The sequence below is a fragment of the Dromiciops gliroides genome, chromosome 5 (assembly GCF_019393635.1).
Source record: "Dromiciops gliroides isolate mDroGli1 chromosome 5, mDroGli1.pri, whole genome shotgun sequence".
NCBI lineage: Eukaryota > Metazoa > Chordata > Mammalia > Microbiotheria > Microbiotheriidae > Dromiciops > Dromiciops gliroides.
In genome coordinates this window covers 214,090,985-214,114,023 of record NC_057865.1, presented here as the reverse complement: position 1 = coordinate 214,114,023, position 23,039 = coordinate 214,090,985, and the positions used below count along the sequence as shown (strand labels likewise).

The 23,039-nt window shown below is 44.4% G+C and overlaps 1 protein-coding gene across 2 annotated transcripts in view; it reads left to right on the top strand.

Moving 5' to 3' along the window:
* The first annotated feature begins 725 nt into the window (after positions 1-725).
* Positions 726-23,039, top strand: part of COL2A1 (collagen type II alpha 1 chain) — a 46,591-nt gene continuing 24,277 nt past the window's right edge. The window contains exons 1-18 of one of the 2 annotated variants that reach the window (XM_043966770.1): positions 726-848; positions 5,304-5,510; positions 7,150-7,166; positions 7,456-7,488; positions 7,602-7,634; positions 7,750-7,803; positions 7,958-8,059; positions 8,994-9,071; positions 9,810-9,854; positions 9,967-10,020; positions 11,051-11,104; positions 12,137-12,190; positions 12,574-12,627; positions 12,782-12,835; positions 13,198-13,242; positions 13,332-13,385; positions 19,635-19,679; positions 20,073-20,126. In XM_043966770.1, coding sequence (XP_043822705.1) covers positions 755-848; positions 5,304-5,510; positions 7,150-7,166; positions 7,456-7,488; positions 7,602-7,634; positions 7,750-7,803; positions 7,958-8,059; positions 8,994-9,071; positions 9,810-9,854; positions 9,967-10,020; positions 11,051-11,104; positions 12,137-12,190; positions 12,574-12,627; positions 12,782-12,835; positions 13,198-13,242; positions 13,332-13,385; positions 19,635-19,679; positions 20,073-20,126 — 1,131 coding nt within the window. In that variant the 5' untranslated portion in view covers positions 726-754. Of the gene's footprint in view, positions 849-5,303; positions 5,511-6,922; positions 6,943-7,149; positions 7,167-7,455; positions 7,489-7,601; positions 7,635-7,749; positions 7,804-7,957; positions 8,060-8,993; positions 9,072-9,809; positions 9,855-9,966; positions 10,021-11,050; positions 11,105-12,136; positions 12,191-12,573; positions 12,628-12,781; positions 12,836-13,197; positions 13,243-13,331; positions 13,386-19,634; positions 19,680-20,072; positions 20,127-23,039 lie in introns of both variants that reach the window. The other variant, XM_043966771.1, reaches the window with a different exon arrangement.

Sequence of the window (23,039 nt, the reverse complement as noted above, 5' to 3'; positions counted from 1 at the left end):
GATTTAGCCCCAGCTACCCTGCCTCAGTGGCCTTGAATTCCAGATTTCCCTGACGGCTCCCCGCTGCCCCCTGCCTGCCCACACCTGAAGGTCCCTGTCTCTTTTCTGTTTGCTGTTCTTCCTCCTTCCTTCACTCCTCCATCCAGGGCTCAGTGCCCTCTACTCTGCAAACACATCCCTCCCTCTCCTGCTCCCTGGGCAGCGCTCCGAGGGGAGGGGCCGGAGACACCCCCTCCTCCTGGCAGCCTCTTCTCCTGCCTGTGGAGGTGGTGGGGGTGGGGGGCGCTTTGCATTCCTGAGGGAGAACGGGGCTGGGGGCGACAAGTGTGCCTCTCTTCCCTCTCGCCTCAAGTGGGGGTATCCTCGGAGAGGGAGGGAAATGGGGTGCTGAGGAGGGGTGTTGTGGAAAGGGGCAGGTGTAAAATGAGGGGCAGGGTGGGAGGAAGGGTCTGGCCCCGGGCCTGGTTTGGGGCAGGGGGAGGGGTCGGGGGAAGAAGCTCAGGTTACAGCGCTGCAGGGGGCAGGGGGTGGCCCGTGCTCTCGGCTTATCCGCTGGCTCCCGGGAGGGGCAGAGCGCATATAACGGGAGCCACAAGCGGGTTCTAGGCGCAGAGTCCTGCAAGGCTGCTTGGGACTCCCTCCTGCTTGTCTTTTTCCAGCGGGGCCGGCTGCATGAGGGCGCGGTAGAAACCGGGACCAGCACCTTCCTCTGCCGCCTCCTTCATCCTCCTCGGCGCAGGGTCCCGGGTTAGTCATGTTCCACCTGGGGGATCCAAGGACTCTTCTGCTTCTGGCCACTGCCCAGGCGCTGCTGATAGCTGCTGTCCAGAGTCAGGACGTGGATGTCCGTAAGTCTCTCATTTCCTTACCTTATCTTGCAGCTTCGTCCTAGCGCGACAAGGGTCCTCCTGGAGCCCACTGGTCACTTCTCCCTACCAACAGGTGATATAGTAGTAGCAAGTGATACCCGCCGGGGGTCTGAAGGGGATCAGGGACCCAAGGCTCTTTCATCTGGCTGTATCCCTCTCTACTCTCCCTCTTCCCGAAAGCTGGGGTGAAGATACTCTGGGGGGCTATCACAGCTGATATCGGTAGAACCACGGGTATGTCCTTAAATCCTGTAGGGTTATTCAAAGGGGGGAAAATGTTTTCTGCCTGAGAGGGCTTATAAATTCATTTTCTCTCTGTGTGTGCGTCTCTGTCTTTCTCTGCCTGTCTCTATCTGTCTCTATCCTTCCCCCAGATATCCACACTAGCATTCGTTCAGGCGCCTCACACTTCTCGCCTGAACAGTCAGAGGTCAGCAAACGGGTCACAGCCCATCTATCTATGGAGGAGAAGGATGGTCTGTGTCCGTTGGTTCACAAAGCAGCCAGGAGCCAAGGGGTTAACTTCTATGGGCTGGTGGGGGTGGGGGTTCAAAGGGGAGCTAGACAAAGGGGACACTCTGAGATAGACTTGCCACAAAGAAAGATCTTTGCGCAGCTTTTAGAGACCTTATTCTCTCTTCCTTCCCACTACTGTTAACAAGGTGCAGTTAGGACCCACAGGCAATCCTAAGCCACTTTCCTGCTGCATCCCAGAAGTCTTCATGGATCTCTCTCTCCCTCCTTCCATCTCTCTCTCTCTCTCTCTCTCTCTCTCTCTCTCTCTCTCTCTCTCTCTCTCTCTCTCTCTCTCTCTCTCTCTCTCTCTCTCTCTCTCTCTCTCTCTCTCTCTCTCTCCCCCCCCCCCCGTCTCTGGAGGCCACCTGAAGGGTAGAAAGCATTCCAGACTCACCAGGCAATTTACTCCAAACACCCGTTAAAATAGCCGCACCCCCCCCTTCCTGGGCTGGAGGTGAGGTGCAATACAAAGAACTACTTTGGTACAGTTCTGGAACTCTACACACCACAGTATCAGGAGGGGGTGGAAGGGGAGGCCAGTTGATTATGTCTATAAATCTTTCATCTCGATGAACTGGGGGTCTCAAGGTTGTACAGGCCAAATCTAAGGCCGGATCACCCGCACCCTCCCTTGCAACCCCTCTTCTGAAAAGTTCCCCAGTCTGGGATTTTAGTCAGGACAAACGAAGCCTGGAAAGTTTATTAGGTAGAAAGAATTTTTTTCTTTTCGTATTTTTTTCTCCACGTGTTTGGGCACGTTTCCTATAGCTGGGATGCCTGCCCCCTTCTTCGTATGTTGCAGATTGTAAATCAATCTTAGAGGGAAAACTTTAAAGGGGGAAAAAAATCACTCTCCTGACGAGGCACTCGCCTTCTTCCCTGAAAGCAGGCGGGGATTCCAGAAACGATGTGGAATGCCTTCCCCCGGCACTCAGACGGAGTTTCCATTCATTAGCTGGGCTGGCTTGCCAGGGAGAGCTGGAGTGGCCAGAGAAGCTCGCCATCAGGGGCACTTGGGAGGATAAATCAGGGATATACGAGGCAGTCCAGTGATGTGGCATTTTCTGCGCTCAGTCTGAGTAAATTATGGTCTTATCTTTGCCTGGCCACCCAATTGACACTTTCCTAACCTCAAATTCTCTTTTCTCAAACTTGCCCAACTACCGGTCTCTGAATCCGCTGTGCATTCGATCCTGTCTTTGAGAACAACCCCCTCCCGCCCCCACCCCCACCCCCGCAATCCCTTCCCCATCTAAAGTCCTTCTTGCCGTGTCTTCAATCGCTTTCTAAAATGGCAAAGGGCTTTCGGCCCTGCTTCTTGGTGCCAAGGAATTAATTTCGGAGGTGCCTGGTTGTGCCCAGATCTTCAGTGGCTCCTCCCAGGAGGCAGTTTAGGTAATGTTGCCCCAGAGAGGCTGCCCTGCCAGTATCCTGGCTCATTTTCCGTTGCTCCCCCAGGTCCCAAAGATGTGACGTGGGGAAAAGGCGCAGCCTAGAGAGACGTCAAAAAAACGTTAGAAACCTAGAGATCGCTAATGCCTCCCCAAGGGATTGAAGTGTTTTTGGCTCGGGTGTCTTTGACCCACATCTGCATTTCAGAGTCTGCGCCTCTGAAAGCTCTCTTCAGTTCAAGCTAGAGACCTCAATCCCCTATTGTGAAGGTTTGTTTGCATTGGGGAGATTGGCAGCGATGGGTTCCAGATGGAGTTGAAATGCTGCCCGTATTTATTTTAAACTGGTTCCTCGCAGAGACCTGTGAATCGGGCTCTGTGTGAGCTCAGAAAAGGCTCATTCATGAGAGGAGAGGTCCGGTGGGCTCCCCCAGGCTCCCACCCTTAGCACAATGCCCCCCTCCCCCCACCTCCCAGCCGCCACCATGGGGGCTCCAGCCCTTCCCTGGATGGCAGAAAGAGGTAGCTCCCACAAAGGGTAACATACAGTACGGCTATAATTAGGGTAACCTTATAGGGGCCCATTGTGATGCTATCACCAGCCGTTTATTAACAGTAATTATGCCGATTAATGGTGCCGAGCTTCTCTGTCCACACCTAAGTTATCCAGTTACTACATTGGCCCCATTTTAAGGTAGCAGTGTGTGTACACAAGCACGCTTCCACAAGGTTCGGTCATAGATAATTACTCTGGCTTTCCTTTTCATAATTTACTTACAGTCATACCTGACTCAGTCGCCCAGTTTTTGGCTTCTGTTCAGCTCTTGACCCTTCTATGCTTCCTGAGGCCAGGTCCCAGTGATTCCCCACAGGGAAGATATCAACAGTACATGGGGCTATCCCCCCTAGAGCTTTCCAGCTTTTCTTACAGATATCCAGCCAATCCTGTCCCCACCTGGGTCAAGTCGCTGGGTCACCAAGGGTGAACCCATCAACACCAGCAAACTGCATTCTAGTGTTCCCTTAATAGCTGCATTTTCCCAAGCAGCTTCTGCATATCACTAGGATTTGCTTACTCTTCTAGTATTATACTTCTGGACTAGAAGTATTTCCCCTGTGGAAAATGGAAAAATTAAAATCTCTTTATATTCAAATAGTAACACTCTCTTTCAGAGCAGGGAACAGGTCAGTATCCTTTCACTCCTTTGGTTTAGAACTCTTGATGCCCCATCTTTCAGGTTTTTGATGAGAAAACCAGCTCTGAGCTCTCCTGAGCACATGCTGCCAATGCAGCCAGCTCTTTGGCACCGTATGCTGAGTTCCCTTGTCAACAAAAGACTCCTTTGCAACACAAATTCCAGATGGGATGGGACAGTAAGCAGGACTCATCTTTGCTCTGTTCTCTCAGCCTTTCTGGGTAGCCAAGGCTGGATTGTCTAGACTTCGACATGACCAGGCAATCTGTGCCCTTCCTAGCAGCTGGGGAGGCAAATGTGGTGGAAATGGAAGTTGGCTCTCTCTAAGGAGGCACGATTAAGTGAGGTACTGGGGACACACATGATTCTGCATTCATTCATTTATTCTACAAAGACTTTGGAAAAGAAGCTATTATGATGTACAAAGCATTGCTCTAATCACTGAGAAGAGAAAACAAATATAAATAAGACACGAGCCTTTCTGTTCAGGGAAAGGATGTGCCAGACTGCTGCTACATCATGTGTATCTTAACATGAGACTGAGAATTTTTGCCCTGCTATGACTTTTTAATTCCACACAGCCATCCTAATCCTAACACGTTGTAAAACAGTTCTGAGCATCTCCACTCCCCCCTCCTCCCCTCCCCCAGCCCCCAGCCCAGTGTCTCTTAATAGATTTCTGATATTGGAGGTTATTACTATATTTTGTGGGTAAAATCTCTGACACATTTAACAGAATGCCTTTGAGGTCGTATGTGGCTAGCCAACCAAACACTTCTCACTCTGCTTCTGTGAGAACTACCCATCTCTCTAATTCTTCTGTGTAAATCACCTCATCTTCAAAGAAATGCCAATCCTAGAGGTCTCACTAGAGTCACAGTTTCTTCCTCTTGCCTTCCCCATTCTGTCCTCTTTGTAGCTCAACTATCAGAGAAAGGGGGAATTTAGGCTAGTATCCACTTGAGAATCCAACCCCAAGAGCAGCTATTCCCAAAGAGCCTGAGAGACTAAAGAAGACATGCAATGTAGCCTACTCTACTCTGTCGTCTGTACTGTTGGGCCTGGGGTTTCATTGGTGACAATATCTTTGGGGGAAAATAAATTCTTTATGTTCTACTTGGTAGATGCCCCAGAGGAAAAGGTGGTCTTTACTTAAGCTAAATTTATCTCTAAGACCTGGATTTATATTTGACTTTTTGAATTTTTATGACTGTTGCCATGACCAATGCTGACATTATAACCTTATTTCTCTTTTTCTCCTCTGACTTTCCTCTTTCTCACCCATTGCTCCTACTTTCTTCCACATTCTTACCCTCATCCCTTTGGTACAGAAAATGCAAACAGCTGTGTTCATGAAGGGCAGAGGTATAATGATAAGGATGTATGGAAACCTGAGCCTTGCAGAATCTGTGTGTGTGACACTGGGACTGTCCTGTGCGATGAAGTAATCTGTGAAGACATGAAAGACTGTCTCCACCCTGAGATCTCCTTTGGAGAGTGCTGCCCCACCTGCCCAACTGACCCACCCACCGCCAGTGGTCGTAATTTATTTATTTCTTGTTTCATAAATAAATTACCTGCAGTCAGAGCAAAAGCTTTCCCATGGATGGGGACCAGAGCCAGAAAGTAGGGGAAGCTGGTCATCCATGGGACTCCAGCAGCTGGGACTGAAAAGAAAGGCTACTTCTTGCTTCCCTGAGACCCTTGGGACCACTCCTCTGGGGTGTCAATAGGAAATTTGAGACAGCAAAGGGATATTCTCTCTCCCTGCTCCTCTTTACCCTAGCACTGAAGCTTAGTTTAGTCAGCTGGCAGTCCATCTAAAAACTCTCTCAAGAGATCTAGTAATTACTATATCCACAAAGAAGATCAAAAGCTCTTCAGCCAAGCCACAAATCATGTCTTCCTCAGTCACACACACCATTACTCAGGGAAACCTTCAAATACATAGTCACTAGACTGGGGAAGAAGGCATCTGTCCACCTGTGGGGAGACAGAAAGAACAGTTTCCCTGCATTATGGATGATTTTTGGATGATTTTCCCCCCTTTCCATGTGCTTATTCCCCAATGAAGGATAATGTTATTAGGTAAAGTATGAACTAGGTTACAGAAGTCCTATGGGGAGATTAGTCTGGGACTGTGTCTCTCTAGTACATGGTGTGAGGACTTAGTCAATCCTTGTTAGTGTCCAGTGATGATGTTGAGGCATTTCCTTTCCCTTCCTCCCCATCGTCCACCCCTCCCCCCTCATATTTACTCACTGATCTACTCCACTTTGTGTGTGAGGCAGTTGGAGTTAAGTGCCTTGCCCAGGGTCACACAGCTAGTAAGTGTTAAGTGTCTGAGGCCGGATTTGAACTCAGGTCTTCCTGACTCCAGGGCCAGAGCTCTATTCACTGCGCCACCTAGCTGTCCCTATCTACTCCACTTTTACAAGGGAAACAAGTCCAAGTTTCTTGGTGGCCCCTACCTTAGAAACAGAGGTGATGGAGAAGCAAGAAGTTGTCTTTCTGCAACACTTTACCTACACTGACTAAACTGAGAACTCATTTTAATGGCTCAAATTTCCAAATTATTTTTAAGGTGGCCAGTGTGAGTGAAGTGTTGCTGGTTACTTATTTTACTGGGGGAAAATAATTGGGGATTGTAATTTGGAATTATGCTGAAATGCTTTTTATAACATTTGCATTTTGCTCTTTGCTGTGCTTGCTTGGAGGAGACAGGCAGCTCTCTAAAGTAAGGCTTTCTAAGTAATCTTTAGCTTGGGAAGGTTGGGGGAGGGGGGTGGGAAGGGGCTTTCTGACTGGAGGCAAAATTAGACTGAACAAATCCTCCTATCTTGAGTGTTTCCTTCCTTTGTTGCTAATTAACTTTTTGTTGCTTCACCTTCCCCCCCCCCCCACTTTGCTTTTTCTGTGCCAGAAACCTAGAGAAACTTCCACTGTTCAGAGGGCCCCATAGTGTCCAAAGTCTGAACATCCTGACAGTTATGTTAACAGGAATCACACATAGTTATCCCCCATTAGATTTTCCCCCTCCCCGTTTACTCCTTCTTTGTTGGGTCTTCTTTCCTGTTTTGTATCCTCTGAGGGGTAATCATGTATTTAAATACTTTTTTTTTTCATCCATCTCATGATACTTATGTTTTGTTCCATTTTCCTCCCCTTTCTAAATAGGGCATCTGGGGCCAAAGGTAAGGGTTTTTTGTTTTTTTTTTTGGTTTGTTTCTTTGTTTCCATTAGCATTTTTACTTATATTTTCAGAGAGCTATTGTACTTGTTCTCTTTGTATGTTCTTTAGAAAGTATCTCCCATTCAGTACAGCAAGCTCCCAACTCTGATGGATCAGAGGTGCTCTGATCACAGTGAACTTGCTTTGGTTCCTCTTGGGTGGGATTCCTGCAGTATAAGTATCTATAGATTTACTTGGCTAGGGTAGACTTATTGCCAGCTGCCTAACCTAGGGAATATTTTGCATTACAGGGACAGAAAGGGGAGCCTGGAGATATCAAAGATGTAAGTTGTCAGTTTTCTCCTACGTACATGTTTCTCAGGGCCAACCGTTGTTGATGGCCTGTTTGTGTTTCTCTCTTCTAAACAATGGCTCTTGGTTTCTTTCTTTTATACAGGTTGTAGGACCCAAAGGACCCCCTGGACCACAGGTGAGAAAAATAGAGAAATCAATCCTCTAGTCCTCCCCCTAATTGAGCATGAGTCACTTACTACTCAATTCATGCAGTGCCTTGTATGTTATCTCACTGTTTCCCTCTCTTTCAGGGACCTGCAGGCGAACAGGGACCCCGAGGTGACCGTGGTGACAAAGGGGAAAAGGTAAGTAAAGAAAGAACATCTATTGAGCCTCATTGCCTCCCTTGTCCCTCTGTGGTCTCACCACATGCCTGGCTACTTCCCCAAGGACAGACTGTGGGCAGGTGGTTACTAAGCCTATGTCATTGAACACTGATGCCTTTATTTTTATGCCAAGGGTGCTCCTGGACCTCGTGGTAGAGATGGTGAACCTGGTACCCCTGGTAATCCTGGACCCCCTGGTCCTCCAGGACCCCCTGGACCCCCTGGCCTTGGTGGAGTGAGTATGCTTACTTTGCTCTCTTTTAGAAAACTGCCCCATAAATGTATATTCTTATTGGTGTGCATATTGATCTGGCTGGCTCCCAAGGACTTTCAGTTGTAACTAGGCTCATTGTACAAGCTCTCTAGACCCTCCAGACTACAATTTAGCACAATATGGCATTTATTCAATGTGAGGTTGTGGAGCTGAAGGCTGCCTGATCTAACTAGGCACTGGGGTTTTCAGTAGGGAAGCACTTCAGTTCAGCCTAACTCTTCATTCAACCTCAGAGCTGTGTGACAGATTGATTCTTAATGTGGCGAAAGGTTGCCTGGATAGTTGTGCACATTGAAATAAAGAGTAACCAGTATCCTTGCAGGGTATCTGTCCCTGGACATGCCAAATTCTTTCCCTTTTAGATGGTCTCATGTCATTGGTGAAAAGAAAATCTTTTAATTGACTAACTAGATAATTCCACAGTTTGGACATTTGCTACATTTAAACCAAATTAACCTAAATAAGTCCACAGAAGAGACCTTCCATATCTATTACCAAAGTCTTTGGAGGCTGGTTATCTGGCTTTCCCCCAGGGCACTTGGTTGAATTAATAGTCTAATGACTCTGAAGCCTTAAATCCCATAAACAGTTTTTTCCCTTATGTTTTATAATGACTATTATTAAATGCACCATTATTTGATAATAAATATGGCTATTTCATAATATTGGGTGAACATAGCAGAGGAATTGATGTAACCTCAAAAAGGCAAAGGGTACAGTGACTCCAAGACAATTGAAAAGGTATTTCCTCTCCTCTCTGTCCTCAGCAGATGCTGTCCAGTTAGACTGGAATTTAACTGAACAAATTTTATCCCTTTTAAGAAATAATAAACTTGATGAAACGAAGAAAACCAAGCCAGATTGGAGTCCCTAATGCTGTTGGGTTTGTTTGCAGAACTTCGCTGCTCAGATGGCAGGAGGGTTTGATGAGAAGGCTGGAGGTGCTCAGCTGGGAGTAATGCAGGGACCAATGGTAAGCAAGGCAGAAGGGTCCATCAGGGAGCGGGCCTATCTCAGAGCCAGGGAACCCGGCCACTTCCATCAGAAAGAATCACTGCTTACAGTAACGTCACTCCCCATTACTTAGCCGAGAGCAGACTTAAATACTTGGTCTTAAATGACTTAGTCTTTCTTCATTGAGTGTGCTCTTTGTCAAGTGCCAAGTAGTTTAAATGAATGACCACAGGGGGTTGGGGGTGGGGCGGTCGTGGCGATGGTGGTTTGATGGGGAGGAGGTGTGTGTGTGTGTGTGTGTGTGTGTGTGTGCGCGCGCGCGCGCGCGCAGTCATATAGGCTGATTTGTTTAAGGGCTAACCTCTGTTGCTTTTGGAGGGAAGGCTGGGGAATGTAGACAGCAGCTACTGTTCCTCAGGATCCCACAAGATTTTCAGCAGGAAATTTCAGCCCTGCGGCTTGACTTGGCACATGCTAAATGAAACTCAGAAACTTTAGTAAACAAGGCTGCTTTCCAGGAGAAAGTCAGGCTGGGTTTCTTTCTGAATGGCTTCTGTGAATAAAAATAGGTGGATGTGTAGGGAAGGAGGCTATATGAAAGGCGTGGCTAACAGCTCAAGGCCCCTGTAGGTCCTTCTTCCACTGTAGAATTCCCTCCCTTGTTTCTTGTATGGGCTTCTTGGCTCACATACAACACCTTGGAAAATGGTGTTTAGGCATCTCCTGTTAAAGGCCCTTGTTTTGTGTTCTGATGCAGGGCCCCATGGGACCAAGAGGACCTCCCGGCCCCTCTGGCGCACCTGTGAGTATAGTCACGGCCCTGATTTTAAATGCTTTTCAGATGCTTTTTCGATTCTTTCTGTAATCTTCATATCATGAGGGGCTAACCCAAGCTTTCTGGCTTTCCATGTTAGGGCCCTCAAGGATTTCAAGGAAACCCCGGTGAACCAGGAGAACCTGGAGTCTCCGTGAGTATCCAAATGTGGCCATGTCCCTTTCCGTGGGAATATTCACACAATACAGCACCAGTAGCCCAACTGCCAACCCCTTTGGGGCCTTCATTCATATCATTCCCATCAGAGAAGCCTAGCAGGGACCACCCAGGACTGCTGTCACAGCATTGTCTATCTTGGATCACTATGGCTAGCCCAAGATATCCCATCATAGTGACAAGACAAAATTGCCACACATTGTTTGGCAGGCTGAAACCTGTAGGCATTCGGCATGAAATAAATTTTGGAAACCACTGAGCCACCTACTTGCCTAAAAGAATCCCAGAGAGCAGATTTTTAAAAGCACACAATACAGGATCACAAAAGAGCGTGATACTCCTCTGCCACCTCTAGAGCAAGAGATTTATGATGGGGAAGCAGGGCTCACAAGACTGTAGCCCTTACTGCTGAGACGGTGTAAATGCAGATGAAACTAATTACCTTCAAAATCACCCATTTTAATTACTTTTCAAAGGATTTGGGACTACTAAATGAGATAAGGGAAAAGCTAATTAAAAAAGAGATGTGACATTTCTTTTTCCTGACTCCCAAGAATGAAATCTCCAAGATTCTTCTTAGCATTCTTCTCTTTAGGAAACCAGCCCTTAACAACCAGCTGCCTTGTGCATAGGCCCCATTCTGTGTCCAAAAGGGTTTCTATTCCTTCCTCACCCCATCCTGACTCAACCCTGATATGATGGGGCCACACCTCAGAGTCATATGCCATCCCTACTCTTGGTGCGGTCTGTGGATCAGATCATCCCTATAAACTGATGCTCAGAAGCAGCATCTGTCCACAGGGAGACAATTTTTTAGGGTTCTCTCCTCCTGTTTTCCAAGACGATGCCATTTATTTGAGAGGGGAAGCAGGGAAACCTTTTCCAGTCCTCTTGACAGCAGTAGTCAGACTACTTATCAGCCCTTGCTGTTGCCCATTGAATTGTGGAAGGTATCTGTCAACTAAGTATGGCTAGCTCAGGGTGACCTTTTCTCTCTTTGTTTCTAGGGCCCCATGGGTCCCCGAGGTCCTCCTGGTCCCCCAGGAAAACCTGGTGATGATGTGAGTAAAAAATAAAACTGCTCTTTTGAGGGGAGGTGGTTGGAAGCCTGTGAAAAGTATGGAGATATTGGTTTGATGAGATCCTCAATATAAGAGCCACCATTTTGTTGAGTGTTGAATGCCTACTTTAGGGAAGACATTGTTTGACCTCATCTACAGTTACCTGAGGAGAAAGGCTTCAAATTATGAAACCCTGGTCAGTGATGACTCTATCCCGTGGGAGAATAAACTCAGGAGTTCATGGGATGATAGAGGCATAGACTGGACTTTGTGGGCTACAGAGGACCTTAGAGTCCCATCTCCTGATTTTACAGACAAGGAAACTAAGGCTTTCCTAGGCTGTTGCTCCACATACAGTGGAAAGAAAAATGCTGCCAGCAGCCCAAGAAATGATAGGAAAAGATCTGAAAAATAAAAATGGGGATAGAAAAAACACAAAGAAAAAAATATGTAGGATACAAGATAAACACTAACCAAAATATCCAAGAGAGCTGAACTGTTTAAATATTGAATGAAATAGACCAAATCATAATTTAGTCAACTAATGAAAAAGGAAAGAGTTGTATATAGAGGTTATCACTTAAGTCTCCCTAGTGTTCATTACAAAGAGATGAGTAGTTCCTAGTATACATAATATTTCTCAAGGGTGAATTCATATACCCGGTGTGATAGGTAGAGAGAAGTAGGCCTGGTCTCCGCCCAGCTGGAATAGTCTAAAATAGATGTCGTAGGTGACAAAGACATTGGAAGCAATGGCAGACCTGGTGAATTTGCCCATTGTTGAAGCAGTTGGCAAATGGAAGAAAAAAGAATTTTCTTTGAATGGGTACAGAGGGACTCTCTAGAAGTAGTAAGTTCTAAGAGGTGTTTGAGGGATACAAAAAGTCAGCAACTGGGCAGAAAACCTCTCTAGCCTTTGAAGAGGTTTAGAAAATGTATGGGATTGGAAATAAAAGGGGACATTCTGAGGGTGCAAGGGGAGCAATGATATTATTCTGAAGTAAGCTTAGAGGTAATTCTTGCTCCTCTCAGGGTGAAGCTGGAAAACCGGGAAAATCTGGTGAACGTGGTCTTCCAGGTCCTCAGGTATGTCTGCTACCTACCAGGATTTTCCTTAGAATGGAATTGGGTTTCTTAAAGCTAGGACCCCACTTCAGTTAGTTCATTTATATAAAGTAACCACTCCAACATTTGTCGGTTTGGAAGAATTGCCTAGAGATATTTACAATTCTCCCAACCTTTCCCTGTGTCTCACTAAAACTCCTAGCAGTGGGAAATGCTATCTCTTTTTTATATCCAGTCACAGTCATGAATCTGGAGTTAGAAACCCACAAAGTCTGCCTTCTGGGTTTTGTTCATCCTGGTTGCTTTCATGGGACTTTTTTTCCTCTCCAAGTATTGTTCAAGAGATAGAGTTTGCACCACCTAGTGCCTCTCTGTTTCCTTTACATTTTATTTTTGGCTTGCAGGGAGCACGTGGTTTTCCAGGCACTCCTGGTCTTCCTGGCGTTAAAGGTCATAGAGTAAGTACTTTTCACAACCAGGGTAAAAGGGGAGGCGTAGGTCATGGTGGGGTAGATGGAAGGAAAGGAAGGATTGGGGTAAAGGGAGGAATAGAGGTGGTAATGTGTCCTTGTTTTCTAGGCACGTGACTGAATTTCCTCTCTCCCTCTCTAGGGTTACCCCGGCTTAGATGGAGCCAAGGGAGAAGCTGGTGCTCCTGGTGCTAAGGTAAGGAAATAAGAAGACCCATAGAACACAGATGCTTTGAGAGGGAACTTTTCCTTCAGTACTTCTACCAATCTAGAATTTACTGCAGGGAAGAAACACTAAGAGGTCATTTCATACTCTGTGGATAGCTTTGTTGACAGTTGGCATTAACTTAAGATACTTTTTCTTCCTCTTTCCTGGTGGGAATTCAGTAGGCTCCCAGGGAAAGAGCACAGGGAGTTTTCCCAATCTGGGAATCCCAGTCCTAATCTGGGGGTGTTTGTGGTTGCATGACAGGCTATGCAGACACTATGTTCTTCCTGCTTTTTGCTCCCTAGCAAATAGGTTCACACGTATGCTAATTCCCTGCTTCTTTTCCCCAGGGTGAAGGTGGATCTCCTGGTGAAAATGGTTCCCCTGGTCCTATGGTGAGTAGGAGTTTCATCTTTTGAGAGCTCTGGAGCTAGGCCCCTTGAGAAAAATCAAGCATTTTCACATTTGCCATTGTATGTCCCAGGGTCCCCGAGGTCTACCCGGTGAGAGAGGACGGAACGGCCCTCCTGGAGCTGCGGTGAGTGAGGAGCCACATCTCCTAACCCAGGGGTCTGGGGTGGGCAGTACCTGGGGCTTGCCTTTGTTTGGCCTCTACTCTGGAGGACAGAGCTCCCCTCAGTCATTTCACTTGGCCCTGTTGCAAAGATCCCACTTACTCCAATGAAGCAGGTACATTCATTCTGAGTTCAGGCAAGTGAAATCTCTGCTGTGACTAGATGTATCCTGACCAGAATTATTAACCAGAGAAACTCAAAAAGAAACCGTTTTCTTGGCCTTTCTTCATCATTTGATATTCCTCATTCAGGTGACCCCTTCTCTAATTCCATAGTTTATTCTAAGCCCTTTTATTTATGCCACCTTGCTCCTCCTGAGTTTTTTAGGCAAGGGCTACAGCATTTTAGAGGACCTGAAAAATCCAGTTTGGTGTTGGCAGAGACACTCCCCCTGTGTTGCTACCCTGTGTTTCACTTTGCATAGACAGCTTCAGAGAAACATGAGGAATTCTAGTAGCAGCACAGAGACTTTGGCAAGGAAAGAGAAAAATGGTGGTAACCTCGGGCTCAAATGGTTGGTGCTATTCACAAAGTAATGACCTCTAGCTGAGTGGTACTATTAGCTGATAGTTCACTTCTTTGTGGTGCTTTAAAAAAAAAATAGTATTTTTATTTTATTTTGGTGAGGCAATTGGGGTTAAGTGACTTGCCCAGGGTCACACAGCTAGTAAGTGTTCCGTCTGAGGCCGAATTTGAACTCAGGTCCTCCTGACTCCAGGGCTGGTGCTCTATCCACTGGGCCACCTAACTGCCCCTTTTCTGGTACTTTTAAGGTATATGAGGCACTTTACATATTCTCATTTGATCATTCTCTCATTTGAATGTAGCTCTGCCGCCCTGGGACATATGGTTGGTTTTGTTAGCCTTGCCTTTAGCATTTAAGGAAGAGAGTTCAGTCCTTTCTAGTCCAGTCCTCTCACTTTATATATCATAGCATTGGGTGATAAATATACATATATATGATATATGCCCATATTTATCCCACATATATCCATAGACACATATGCATATCTATATATCTATATCTCAACTTCATGTTTACAAAGCACTTTCCATAAAGTGGCCCTGTAAGGTGGGTAGTACCACCATTGTTGTCCTCATTTTACCGATGAGGAAACTGAGGCTCAGATTACTGTAGATAGTATTGTAGATAAAAAGAGAAGAAGGCATCTCTGCCCCTTTATTCAATAAGTAGTTATTGAATGTTTGCTATTTGCATAGTATTCTTCAAGGAATTCCAATCTCTTTGCTTGGAAGACAAATGAGATATTTATAAAATATGCCTTATATAAACTATACAAACTATAACCATGTAAACTATGCAAAAGCGTTATTGTTACAAATACAAGTGCATGAGAGAACCAGAATACAAAAGCCAGTGAGTGCATGAAATTGAAATTCAAAATGGAACACACAAAGATAATATTTAGCAAAAAGTTCAATCACTGGCAGAAGACAAACATGGGTGGGGAACTTGAATTAATGAATGAAAAAGCATTCATTAAGCACTTACTATGTGCCAAGCATTGGGCTTTTGAGGGGATTAAAAAATTTGTATTATAATAAATAAATATGGGCAAGAGAAAGGAGAGAAACAAACAAGGCAAGGAAGCCTCCTTGGGTATGTGTTGGGAAGTAAAGAAAGGTGAGATTGGGTAGACATATGGGAGTGGGGGGGTCTTATATTCTGGCCCGAGGAGCTCAACTTTGACATAACATACAGTAGGGGACCATCTTAAATGTTTGCCATGAGCTTAAAGTATGATGAAAATAGTCCTTTAAAAAGATTATCCTTTCAGCTGAGTATACCTCCATCACCCAAGCTAAGGGATTTCAGCATCCTGAGCAGGAGAGGGTTTGTTGTTGCATTTCTCTGATCAGTGGCTAAAATAGCCATCAGCCGCTTTGTCGTGCCGCTGCCTGTACATTTGTATGGGAAAAATCGCCCCTCAAAAGCACATCAGTAAAATAACTCGGCGTGACCCTTGTTTGTTAGCAAGGGCTGCCAAAGGGCATGCTCAGTAGCAGCGTCACTTTGTGTGAAGAGGATTAGAGGCTATTCGACCCTAGCCAAGAAGCATCACCATTCCTGCCAATTACCAGGATGCCAGCTTGTAGGTATTAAAGAGGACAAGGGATTGGTTTTTCGAAGGCCTCGAGTAACGATGGCATCACGCCCTGAGAAGAGATGAAGAGGGAGCTGTACATTTCCTCCCTCTTCTTTCCCTGTGTCCTCTGGCCCAGAAAAGCAGCCAGTCCCCTGTTTTGGCTTGTCGTTCCTCTCTTCTCACCCTGTTTCATCCTCAATTCCATTCTCTGGTCTGGTGATACTTTTCTGAGCTCTCATAATCACTATATTTCTTGTCTTCCATTTCCTTTCCCCCGAGACTCACTCCCCTGACATTGTTATTTTTCTCATTTAATTTCCTCCTTGTTTGCCATTCAGTTTAATTCAACAAATATTTTGTAAGAGCTTCCTCTGTGCAAGGTACCGTGCTAGCTTTTGAGGACAAAAAGAAAAGTAAGACCCTGTCTTCAAAGAGCTTATGTTCTACTCAGAGAGGTGATGGCAGTTTCATATCATATAGTGGGAAGAACACTGACTGACTCCTGAGTTAGAGGACCTGGGTTCCAATTCTGCCTTTGATATTTACTACCCAACATGAGACTTTGGTCAAGTCACTTAGTCTCAGTTTCCTTATCTACAAAATAAGAGGGTTGGATTAGATAGTCTCTGAGGTCTCGGTGATCTTTTTTTTTTTTTTTTGAAGGGCAATGAGTGTCACACAGCTAGTAAGTGTCAAGTGTCTGAGGCCGGATTTGAACTCAGGTCTTCCTGAATCCAGGGCCTGTGCTTTATCTACTGAGCCAACTAGCTGCCCCCTCTGTGATCTTTTAAATCAGTGTTATCTATTTGTTAATTTGAGGAAGGCAGGGACTTTACCAATGAGGGAGATCAGCACTGAAGGAAGAGAGGAAGATAACAAAAGTAATTATGAAGGTGAGAATGGAATGGAAGGAGATGGAATGCTGAACCGGGACAACAACAAGGGGACCATTTTGTCTGCCCATGTATGTGAGAGAGGACTGGCTGGCTCATTTGGGGATGATCTTTCCAAGTGACTGCTGTAATTGGCACTAACAGCTGGCCCTGTAGATTTTGCTTAATCACTGTCTCCTATGTAGATGCCTAGTAACACTTACTAACACTTTTTTGAACCAATCGAACATTTTGCAGAGAGGTACAGGTACCCACAGTACCAGACACAAACATAGCATGGGCTTCCTGTTTTTGGCAGAGGTACTGATGTCCTCTGCAGAAGAGAGTCAAGTCAGGGCCTGATGCTTCAGGCCTAGACTTGTTTCCAACATTCCCTATAGAGGCTTGCAGGTGCTTTTTTGGGTTAGAAGGTAACCCAGCTATTTGAGCAAGGGGCCTTCTTGTCTCAGTTAGGGTTAGACAAATTGAGATGCTATTCGATTTTTCTGCTTCCTATCCCTATTAGGTCTTAGTGGAGACTAATTAATTAATTTATTTATTAATTTCCGTTAACAAGCATATATCTTCTCTTCCTCCTACATCCCCTTCACTAATTGAACAACATCAAAAATTTTAAGAAGCAAACCCTTTTCTCATAAGTATGTATAATCAAGCAATGCAAATCCCCACGTTGGCCATCTACAAAAATGTAGGTCTCATCTGTACCCCAAGTCCATCACCTCTTTGTCAGGAGGTAAAGAGCATATTTCAACTTTGGTCCTCTAGAGTTATGGCTGCTCATTGCATTGATCAGAGCTCTTTAGTCTTTTAAAGCTGCTTTTCTGTATTGTTATTGTATAAATTGTTTTCCTGGTTCTGCTTACTTTGCTCAGTATTAATTCATACAGGTCTTCCCAGGTTTCCCTGAAACCACACCTTTCTTCATTTCTTCTGGGGCAATAATATTCCATTACATTCATATACTATCATTTAAAATGTTCACTGAGTTGATGGGTGCTCCCCAGCAGAGGTTTAGCAGCCATAAACTTTGAGGCTCCCTGAAAAAGAGTCAGACTTCTTTTCTTTTCAACAAGCCCAGTACAGGATGAATGGCCCATCTCTAGCTCTTATGGGGAACTTTTCTAACACTGATTGGGTAATTCCCCCATGGAATGTCTTTTAGAACCTATTGTTTAATCCTAAAATATGGTTTTTATTATAAGAAACACAAAAAGGGCAGCTAGGTGGTGCAGTGGATAAAGCACTGGCCCTGGATTCGGGAGGACCTGAGTTCAAATCCAGCCTCAGACACTTGACACTTACTAGCTGTGTGACCCTGGGCAAGTCACTTAACCCTCATTGCCCTGCAAAAAGAAAAAAAAAAAGAAAAAAAACCACCAGAGAGTCATGATCAGGCTTTTCCTCTTGTGTTCAAGTCTCATTTGAAACATGAACTCCAATTAAGGATAGCCTCATCTTATGGAGGCTTCTGAGGAGAGGCAAAAAGGACCTAGAACTTCAGGGATTCATCCTCCTTTTAGCAAGTACCACGGTAGCTGATAGCAGAGAGAATTTAAGGGGATCCTTGGTGTGGCTAAGTCCCCCAGTCCTAAAGTGGTCTGGGGCTACTTTGCTAGGTGGGTTGAGCACATACTGTGAATGAGGACAAAGTCTCGAGTTCAGAGTCCTTAAATTTTGTTCTGTGGCCACACCTGCCATTGGTAACCTCACCCAGAAGTCTTCTAAATTCATGTCCTTGGTCCTGAGGGGAAGTGGGTGAGAAAGTATGAACAAACCCACCCTGGGAAGATGACTCAAGATAAATATCTTGATGGCGGTAGGAGACTAATCATAATGGCCAGTCCTATAGTATTTCAAGGTCTACAAAAATTGTTCCCTCTCAAAAAGCAGTTTGGGGTAGTGTTCTTCTCCTGTTTGGGGTAGGAGTTCTTCTCCTGTTTCTGATATTAGCACTGTCATGCTGGGAGTAACTTAGCCTTTGGGTACTTAACTCCTTAGGACTTATTTGCTAAGTTATAGGCGTGTAGTCCTCATAAGCAACCCTCTAAGGTGGGTAGGTAATTATTTTCTTCACCTATTTTATAGATGAGCTAATGGAGACTTAGAGACATTAAGTGACTTGCCCAGAGTCACACAGCTTGTAAATATCCAACACGAGATTTAAAACTAGGTCACAGAATTAATGATATTAATTAATGGATATTAGATTAATTAGTTAATTAATGGATAATTAATGGATATTAGAGCTGGAAAGAACTATAGATATTATCTGATCCAACTGTCTCATTTTACAGATGAAGTAACTGAGGCTCCAGGTTCTTGTTCAAAGTCACACCACCAAGAGTCCTTGCCCCATTTTAGAGCTCCTTCCACCATGCTACATTGTCTCTAGGGAGCACAGGGATGAGTACAGCCACGTCTGGGGTTCAGTGATAGTGGGTAATGGAAGTAGTTTAGGAGCCACGGACAGCCCCACAGACCTCCCCTGAGATGACTTCTGAGGCAATGAGGAGTCACGGGGGTGAGGGTCAGGCTGCCCCTGGAGTCACTTAGGTGAATGTCAGTTGACAGTAATAGGACACAGCTGCCCAAGGGCCAGAAAAAGCTGGGACAGACTTCTGTCTTGGATACTTAGTGTATGAGCCTCACCAAGTCATTTACCTTTGAGCATCAGTTTCTTCATCTGTAAAATGGATAGGGTCAAATAAGAGAAAAACCAAAAGGTCAAGTTCTCTTACTATTTAATTCAGAGAAGGTTTGATGAGAGGACGCGCAGTTCTGGTTCATTCATGAGCCAATATCATGGATAGTTCCCAGACGTATTGGAAACGAAGCTCCTGACTGCTTGTAGCCACAAATAGTATGCTCTCTTTTTCCCCCTTTTAAAAAATAACATTTATTTTTTTCCAATTAAAAATAATATACCCTCAAACACAGGCAGGATGAATTCAAACGGTCCTTTGATCTTTAAGTTCTCAAACCCAGGTTGAGTGAAAACAGGCTTTATTTTCAAATAATGTCCAGTTTCTAGGATACTCCAAACTTTGTAACTTCCTAAATTCTTGTATGTATGTGCGTATGGATGGATGGATGCGTATGTTTGTTCTTCTGAGTGTTAGGGAAAAGGGAGTCTGTTTTCTACTGGGATTTCTAGGTGATTGAAAAAATAAGCTTCTCATATTGACTTGCTTTTCCTTCTTATTTTTCACAGGGTGCTCGTGGCAATGACGGTCAACCAGGCCCTGCTGGTCCCCCTGTAAGTTGGCTCTTACTCCTTTTGTTGTTGGGAGTGATGGGGGAGGGGGAATGTTAGGAAATCACAGGCTTGGGAAAGCTCTACTTTTCATCACGCTCAGAGTTGAAAACTCATTTTGAACTCCGGAGCGAGGCAAGTGGAGGTCGAGCTGTTTCAGAGGTTCCCTTTGACCTTAGAGTGGTGCCTTTAATGAGGACCTCTGTCTGGAGACCCCGGAGGGCACTGGCGTCTGAATGCCTGCTGTGTTCTCTTTAACTGGAGACTTATAGCCAGAATTTTTGTAGCGCTCAGACAGGCTAATGTGGGGGAGGGGTGAGCTAGAGGCTCACTTGGAGCCTTTGGAGTCCTGTCCCTTTCCCAGACAGAGACTCACTACTTTTCTTTTGTCCATAGGGTCCTGTCGGTCCTTCTGGTGGTCCTGGATTCCCAGGTGCTCCAGGGGCTAAGGTAAGTCTTCGCTTCCAGCACAACTGTGAATTCCCAAAAGGTCAATGAATCCTCCCCCTACCCCCTGAAAAAAGAGGTTTGTTAGAACCCCTCTTCTCTTCCAAGAAATCTCAATTCCCTGCCCCCACCCACTGCTGCTCCCCATCTAGGGAATGAATAAAGCCAAGAATTTCTCTAGGGTCACCTGCTGGAAGGAAAAGCAAAGATAGCATGATAAGCAGCTGAAGGTAAAATTACAGACTCCAGCGAAGGAAAGGCAGACAGAGAAGTACAGGAGGGAGGGGGAAACAGAGAGATCAGAGAGAGGATAGTTAACCAGGAGGGAAAGTTAACAGATCTGCTTTCTTTCTAACAATCTCAGGAGAGGAGTCTAGGAGAAGCATCAAAAAGTAAAACAGCTAGGTGGCTCAGTGGATAGAGCACCGGCTCTGAATTCAGAAGGACCTGAGTTCAATTCTGGCCTCAGACACTTGACACTTACTAGCTGTGTGACCTTGGGCAAGTCATTTAACCCTCACTGCCCCTCAAAAAAAAAAAAAGAAAGAAAGAAAAGAAAAAAGTAAAGCAGCCAATACAACCAGGTTAGAGTGGGAGGAAAAGGGGGATAATAAAATGAGGAAGTGTCACTCCTTTCTTCCTTTCCTCTCTCCTTCTGGCTCTTCCAGTCCCATTTTTCCCCCTGCCTCAATTGGTATTCATGGTTATTGTGGGACCCTGTTTGTTTTAAAAATAAGTTTCATTTAAAAACAAACAACTATGAAATTGACAAACATGAACACTTCCATATACTAAGAAGAACAGATAAAGAAGTTTGTAGATGAAACCACACATATCTATTACATACTGCTTGGTTAAAAGACATATTTAAGAAATTCAGCAAGTTAGCAAATTAGTTCGAAACCTCTGCTGTTTATATCTGTCTTCTTCTGAACTTTGTTCTGTTATTTTCTGTGTGTTTTTAGAATGTTTTATTGATGCTTTTAAAACTTCTTTCCTTTTTATCTTTTGGCACAGTTATCATTAGGTCTTCCCTATGGAAAGTTAGGTCCTTGGAGTCTTGATTGATCATAGAATTGATCAGAGTTCTTATATCTTTCATGTTGGTTTTCCTTTGCAATGTTGTAGCCATTGTACAAATTGTTCTATCAACAATGCAAAACAGCTATTTTCTTTTTTGTCATGTTTGCTAATCTAATGGTTATGAGATGGAAAGTATGGTCGTATTAATTTATATTTCTCTTATTATTAGTGATTTGGAAAATTTGGATGTGGTTGTTGATAGCTTGCATTTCTTCTTTTGAGAATTGCTTGTTTATTTCCTTTGGTGATTTCTCTATTAGGGAATAGCTCTTATTTCTATAAAGTTGAGTCATTTTTGGGGAAATTTTGGATAGCAGACCTTTATTAGAGAAATTTGCTGCAAAGATTTTTTTCCTAGTTAGCTATTTCCCATGTACTTCTAACTGCATCAATTTTGTTTGTGCAAAAATGTTTCATTTTTATGTAATCAAAATTGTTCATTTATTCTTCTGCGATCCCCTCTATCTCCTTGTTTGGTCAATAACTCTTTCCTTAGCCATAGTTGTGAAAGCATCTTCTTTGGTCTTCAGATTTGATTATGATATGACATCTAGGACATGCATCCATTTGGAGTTTATTAAATATATAGTGAGAAATCTTGGTCTAAACCCATTTTTTGCCAGAGTATTTTCTGGCTTTCCCAATAGTTTTTGTAAAATAATGAGTCCTTATTCAATTAGTTGAAGTCCTTAGATTTATTAAATAGTTCTATTATTTCTGGATCTTACATACCTTATTTATTCTGCTGATTAAATTAAAAAAATTTTAACCAGTACCAAAATAGTTTTGATGACTATTGCTTTGTATTATTATTTGAGATCTGGTACTGTTAGACTCCTTTTCTTCCTACTTTTTTTCCCCATTAATTCTTTTGAGATTCTTGATCTCTTCCTGATGGTTCTTTATATTTTTGAAATGTTTCATTGACACTTTTTTTTGCATCACTAGCTCTATCTCATTCCCATGTCCTTCCAGAAAAAAATAAACAAACAAATCTTTCAGGGACATTTTAATAGAGTTCTTCAGAGGATTAATAGAGGCCAGTGGGAGACTTATGGCTCAGGGGAAGGCTTCTGTGACTCAGGGGAGAGTCCAGCATGAACTTTCCTGGAAAATCTTGCTGAGTTTAGGCCAGGAGATGAATGCGGTCAGGAATCAGGTTGCTTTTCGCTCTTGGGGTTTCCATGGCAACCAGACAGTAGCTGAGGCCCTGGGAGCCAGGTGAAGGAGAACACTGTGAAGAGGGACAGAAGAGGGTGAAGGCACTTGACCTTTACAAAAGAATGATTGTAAATGGAAGATAAGAAAGTTCTGAGAAGAGGAAAAGCCAAACCCAGAAACTTGAGCAGCCTTTAAGTTAATGCCCTGCCCCTCTCCTGAATGACTGTTTTCCAGGGAACAAATGTTAACAAATTATAATTTTCAGGGGAAAAAAGCATTTCAGAAAAAATTGGTTTATTTTATGTTGGCTTGCCTGGGATTTACCGTGCATGGCAGAAGCCTGAGAATCCACCCAGACTAGACTGTTGCAGAGTATTTGTAACCAGACCCTCTAGACAGAGAGGATCTTTGCTCCAGCACCCAGGTTTTCCCCAAACTAGTTTCATCCAGGATTCTGAGCAGCACTGGAAACACTTCAGTTCTACCAAATTGATGCTAGGGGTCAGCTGTGACATTAGGAGAAGGTTAAATGACTAATGACCTAGAAGGTCAGCGGCCTTTTCAACTCAGATTTGATGATGATGATGGAGTAACCCAGTTATAATTGCTTTAGCTTCTAATCATAGTACTCTCCTATGGCTATTCAGAATGTAGAGAGGGTCTAGAATACAT